Source organism: Helianthus annuus, chromosome 12 (genome assembly GCF_002127325.2).
Source record: "Helianthus annuus cultivar XRQ/B chromosome 12, HanXRQr2.0-SUNRISE, whole genome shotgun sequence".
Lineage (NCBI taxonomy): Eukaryota > Viridiplantae > Streptophyta > Magnoliopsida > Asterales > Asteraceae > Helianthus > Helianthus annuus.
Genome location: NC_035444.2, coordinates 74,872,091 through 74,877,903, shown reverse-complemented (window position 1 = coordinate 74,877,903; position 5,813 = coordinate 74,872,091). Strand labels below are relative to the sequence as shown.

The 5,813-nt window shown below is 37.2% G+C and overlaps 1 protein-coding gene across 1 annotated transcript; it reads right to left on the bottom strand.

Annotated features, from left to right (window-relative positions):
- Window positions 1-376: 376 nt before the first annotated feature.
- On the bottom strand, window positions 377-3,615 carry LOC110895289 (probable serine/threonine-protein kinase PIX13). The gene is made up of 6 exons (XM_022142572.2): window positions 3,356-3,615; window positions 2,565-2,896; window positions 1,966-2,101; window positions 1,746-1,888; window positions 1,540-1,663; window positions 377-1,007 (listed from the first exon to the last, which is right to left on the bottom strand). Exons 1-6 carry the CDS (start codon window positions 3,426-3,428, stop codon window positions 547-549), a joined length of 1,269 nt encoding a protein of 422 aa, XP_021998264.1. The 5' UTR covers window positions 3,429-3,615; the 3' UTR covers window positions 377-546.
- Window positions 3,616-5,813: the final 2,198 nt, after the last annotated feature.

The window sequence follows — 5,813 nt, the reverse complement described above, 5'->3', positions numbered from 1 at the left end:
GTGATTCGGGTTCGGGTTTAGGTTATTTCTGATACAGGTTCTTTAGGTTAGCTCTAGTTTGGGTATAGGTTATTTCGGGTCGGGTTTTAGTTAAAACAACACCACTAGAGGTGTTTAAAAGTTATTTGACTAAATAATATGTTGAAATGGAAGGTAAACGGGCAACAAACTGCGTCGCTACCCCCTTTTTTAATAGCAAAACCAAGTCTTTTAAAAATCACATCCATAGATCTGGGGGTCATGGATTAGTCTTCCCCTAAAATAAAATGTTTGAACTTGTTCGCTACCCCGACCACTAAAACTGTATGTACGGTACCTCCCCCTAAAATGTTTGAACTTGTTTGTTATATGAAAAAAATAAATTTGAAGAAAATGCTGACAAAAGCAAGATCAAACTGCTATAAACTCTTAAAGTTCATATATCAACAATTCTCAAATATCACAAAATCACTAAGGTAATCAGTAATACATAATAAAAACAATGCACTTGACTAAAATGTGTATGACACTTGTGAATTAATATCCCACAAGGGTAAAACTGTAAATTCACCGCCCTTTTGGTGAACGATTGCTTCCTCGATTTCTTTCCGGAGTACCATGAAGTTGTGGAGAACGACGATGATGTGAAGTGTGTTGCGTGTGTCGTCGATACGGAGAATGATGAGCCGAGTTGTGTACTCTAGGTACCTTTGGCCTTTCATTAATAGCATCAAGTTGTTCTAGTTTCTCCACTACTTCTTTCATCGATGGTCGGGTTTTTGGTTCGGGCCCGAGACACGTAAGGGCTAATTGAGCAATTTGGGCTGCAGCCTTCGAAGGGTATCGTCCTTCAAGCCGTGAGTCCATGATGTTTTTCAACTTCCTTCTGTCAGCTAAGTATGGTTTGACCCAGTCACTTAAGTTGTGTTGGGCAGCTGGGCGGGTGGTGTCAAGTGCCCGCAAGCCCGTTAGCATTTCGACCAGAACAATTCCAAAACCGTACACGTCACTCTTAACGTACAAATGTCCTGTACAATAAAATAAAATGATACGATTATTGCGCCATATACTTGTTTAATGTAGCCATATGGACTAGTGGTGCTAAACTGATCATGTTCATCGGTTGGCGGGTCGAACCTGAATACGACCCGAGCCTTAGGCACATGACACGAATATTCATGGGCTGACACAAGCACGAGCCATTTAACCCGTGATCTTTTATATTCAAATTTTTGCGTATTAATACTCTAAAATTACAAATTTACGATAATACATACATATTAAAACAATTACGTTTAAATTTTAATGTCAGTTTCTCTTTTAGTTTTGGAATAATATACATCACCGTTTTAAGTTATAACATAAAAACACATTTAAAAATAGACGGGAGAAACAAATCAACTCACGATCCCGCGCAGGTGAACCTGAACCCAACCTGTTTAGTCAAACATGATTGCGGGTTCCACGAATTTCATGTTAGGATCGTGTAGTGTCATAAATTCACAACCATAAATTATGGACCATGTGGTGAGGTTCTTAAGCTTAAGGGACTCATATTACCTGTGGAAACATACTCTGGAGCAGCATAACCATAAGTTCCCATGACCCGTGTCGTTACATGTGACTGACTAGCCGACGGGCCAACTTTAGCGAGCCCAAAGTCAGATATCTTTGCATTATAAGACTGGACAAAACAAAGATAAAAAAGGTCATTATTAAAACAGAAAAACACGACCCAACTCACAATCTTAAGTAACTCCATTTACCCCGTCTAACAAAATGTTGGATGCCTTGAAATCTCGATAAATAACTTGTTTCTCTGAAGTGTGCAAAAACGCAAGTCCCCGAGCTGCTCCTATTGATATCTTGAGCCGGATATCCCACGGAAGTGGCTGAACCGTGGACCCTCCTGCACAATTAGACACCGTTCATTTATATCATAATCACACTTTTACGGGCATGTCTTTATTTTGTAAAAGTTCTTACTTCCAAACAGATGGTTTTCCAAGCTCCCCTTTTGCATAAACTCGTATACCAGTAGCAACTCGGTACCCTCGTAACAATATCCCAATAGTTTAACGAGGTTAGGGTGCGAAAGCCTTCCTAGAAAATCCACCTCCGCCTGCTCGAATGAAACATGAAATTCGTGAGTATTAACATCCATGGCTTTTTTCATTCTTTTTGTTACCTTTTTTTATATAAATGATTAACACGATAATTATCATACAAAAGCAATATTGTTACAAAAATAATTTAGCACATTAGTGGTGTTTTTTTTAGTATGGCCAGGTCGGTTTGACCCACAAACACTTTAGCGTTCTTTTTTTTTACCTTTCATAAATGATTAATATGATAATTACTATACAAAAGCAAAATTGTTACAATATAGACTATTCCCGTATGGGTCGGGTCAGGTCGGTCTGAACCATAAAACACTTTTGGAAATCCTTTAGCGTGTTTGACTGATCAGCAAACTTTTGTTATTCGACGCATTTGAGATCAAACACAACCCAAATCGACACATTTACAATTAAAGAAGTCGAAATTATCACAAATTGTGTTTCTAACACTCTTAACAGAATTACCTGCCACTCTTGCAATCCTTGCATGCTCTCAGAATTCAATTTCTTAACAGCAATTACATTACTTTTCGAACTGGATTTGTCTTCAAGCCAGCCTTTATGAACCTTCCCAAAACCGCCTTCGCCTAAAACCGTATCGCTTCGAAAGTTTCGAGTGGCGGTTTTGAGCTCAGCAAAGCTGAACACCCTAAGATTGGGATGAGGCAGGATCTGGCCACCGGGTCCCGCCTCATCGCCACCACTTGCCGCTGAAAACTGGCTGTCATGGGATAGTTTGCTTGCTCCTGATGATGATGAATTTGTAGTAGTACTGTTGATGGTGGTCTGTGAAATGGCTGTTGTTACATACAAACATGAGATTTCATTTATATGATCATAGTTACATGAAAACATATAAGTTTGACTTAAGTCAACAGAAAAAATTCCAAGAACATAAACTGTGTAATTCATGAACTCATACAAATCTGGCAATACAGTCAACTAGAAAAAAACAGAACTCATGAATATAATTATATAAACATAACATATAAAAGAGTAAATAAATAAATAAAGAAACAGAATTTCAGGTGTTCCTTAAAGTAAGATTCTGTATCAAATATAAAAAAAGATTAAAACCCAATAATTCAAATTTGATAAAAAAAAAGTCAGCAGAGACATCAATTTCAAGAACATAAAGAAATAAAGAAAAATCTAGATGAATGATAAAGCAAACAAATTTGACAAAAAAGATCCAAAACCCACAAATAAAATCACATAATCTATGAGAAAAAAGAAGAAAGATCTCATCTTTATACCTGAACTTAGATTGCCAGTGGAATTAGGGTTCTGAATACTGGAAGAAGAAGAAGAAGAAAAGCAAGAACCCATGCTTCCTCCTTTGGGATATGAAAAATCTTGTGGTGATCTTTGAATGTTGGTGATGATGATGTTGAGTTTATATGGAGTGTTGGATCAGCAGAAGACTGATTCTTGTTCTTTTGTTTGACTGAAATTTGTTTGACATGAAAAAAGTTAGATATTTTGACCTTTTTCTTTGTGGAAATTGTGCAGGTGGATGTGTCCATTTATGGAGGAAATATAGCGTGGGTGGAGGAGACGACTAAGAGCATTCACATTCTATCCACCAAATCTTGAGAGATGGGTTTTTAAATTATAAAAAGTGGTTTAAGTGGTTGTGAGTGGAGGAGAGAGAAAATGTTACTGTTCATCTGTATATTTGGAGGGACACTGTTCACCCTGTATAATTTTTTAATATATTTTGAAAGTGGTTGTGAGTAGAGGAGAGAGAAAATGTAATATATATTGAAAAGGAGAGAGAAAAAGTATTTGTTTTTAGTGAAAATATATTGATATAGGAGTTGTTTTTTAGTGGAATGTATGTATATTTTTAGTGGATTGGATGTGAATGCTCTAAGTCAGCCGGAAGGAATGGGAACAAGCTGTTTTGATGTTTATTGTCAAACCATCCTTCATTTACACTTGTGTCCATGTCATGAATAATAATAATAATAATAACTAGTTTTGTTGGTGCATACATTTGTCGACATCGTCTTGTATCGAGTCTAGTATTAGAATGTTAAATCAGGGCACGTTGTATGAGAAAATAGATTGATTTAAAGTTGATTTCCCACGAAATGGTGATTTTCCACGAAATGGACATGACACTTTCGTGGGGAATCAGAAAGTTGCACTTTCGTGGGGAATCAGAAATACTATAAATAGGCTAGTGAGCATGTCATTTTGTGGGGAATCAGATTTGTGTACCGAAGTGTTGCCGGTCTGTCTACTGTATGTAATCAGTGTTAAATCAATATACAAGACGTTTAAAGTGTGAATCAAGCTGTTTCCAAGTCTATACACCTGTTTCCGCCTTTCGTATAGCCTAAGAACTCTTCCGAACGACTCATTCAGGTCGCGATTCGATCCTACAAGTGGTATCAGAGCTCAGGAGGAAGAGATCTTGCCAAAATAGCCTGTTTTCATTACAATTTCTGTTTCTACACCATTCTTTTTCAAAATTTAAAACTTTTCACGGATAAAATCGGCCAAATTTCACATATGTTGTGTGTAAACATGTTTTAAACAATCCTTGAAAGTTTCAGCTTTAAAATCGACCTAAAACTTGTATTTTTTCGTGATTCCGCTTCAATTGCTCGAACGTATGATGACATCAGCAACAGTTTAGATCTGATTACGCTTGAAATCAAGTTTTATGTTTGATTCCGCTCGAAACTTCAGCTTGATTCCGCTTGTAAGTGAGGTTCCGCTCGAAATTTCGTTTGATTCCGCCTTGAATTGAGATTCCGCTCGGAAAAGGTTGTTGATTCCGCTCGTATTGGTATCCCGCTCGAAAATATTATCTTGATTTCGCTCCAACATGTTAAGTATTGATTTCGCTTGTAAAACAGTAGACTGATTCCGCTTGAATCAGTAGTGATAGTTGATTTTGCCTGAACCAATATTATCGGTCCAATTACAATCGTGTAAAGCTGATTGTTGTCAGCCCACCACACTTTATTGATCCAATTAATCAACTTAAAGAGTATCGGCCCAATCATAGTCTTTGAATTAAAATTGAGGTCCAATGAAAAACTGTTGACTTTAATTGACAGCCCACATGACTCTCATTTGCGGCCCAATCATAGTTGTCAAAGTTGTCGATCATTATAAGCATGCATGTGTTTGTCGGCTACTTACATTTGAGGCCCAATCAGGAGTGTTACTTGAAAAATCATAAGTATGCATGTGTTACATTTGAGGTCAAATAAGATTAGATAAGTGTGCGGCCCAATCAGATTTATTACATATCAAGGTTGTCGGCTCATTGTTTACATTGGCCCAATAGCAATCTGTTGGAATCAAGTTGTCGGCACATGTTTGCATGTGAAGCCTTGCATGTGAATCAAGTTGTCAGCCCACGTGATCGAGATAAAGCGGCCCACTCATTCAGAGATCTCACTTCAACAACAGTGAAACGAATCCACAAATCTTCGACACAAGTCTTAGATTGTTTTCATCAACACACACTTTTACATATTCGTTCCGTTTAAACTGATCGTTTGTTTGTTTGTCTGCCGGTATTTCCCGAAGTATCACCTGATTATTGAAACATGGAAGAGGATTTCTACAATGCATTTGATACACTGGTTGCTCCAGTTTCAGCTGCGTTATTGAAGAAATCATTTGATATGTTTGTAGCTTTTGAAGATGAAACAACAAAGATGACCATTGATAGATATTGTAATTTGGTAT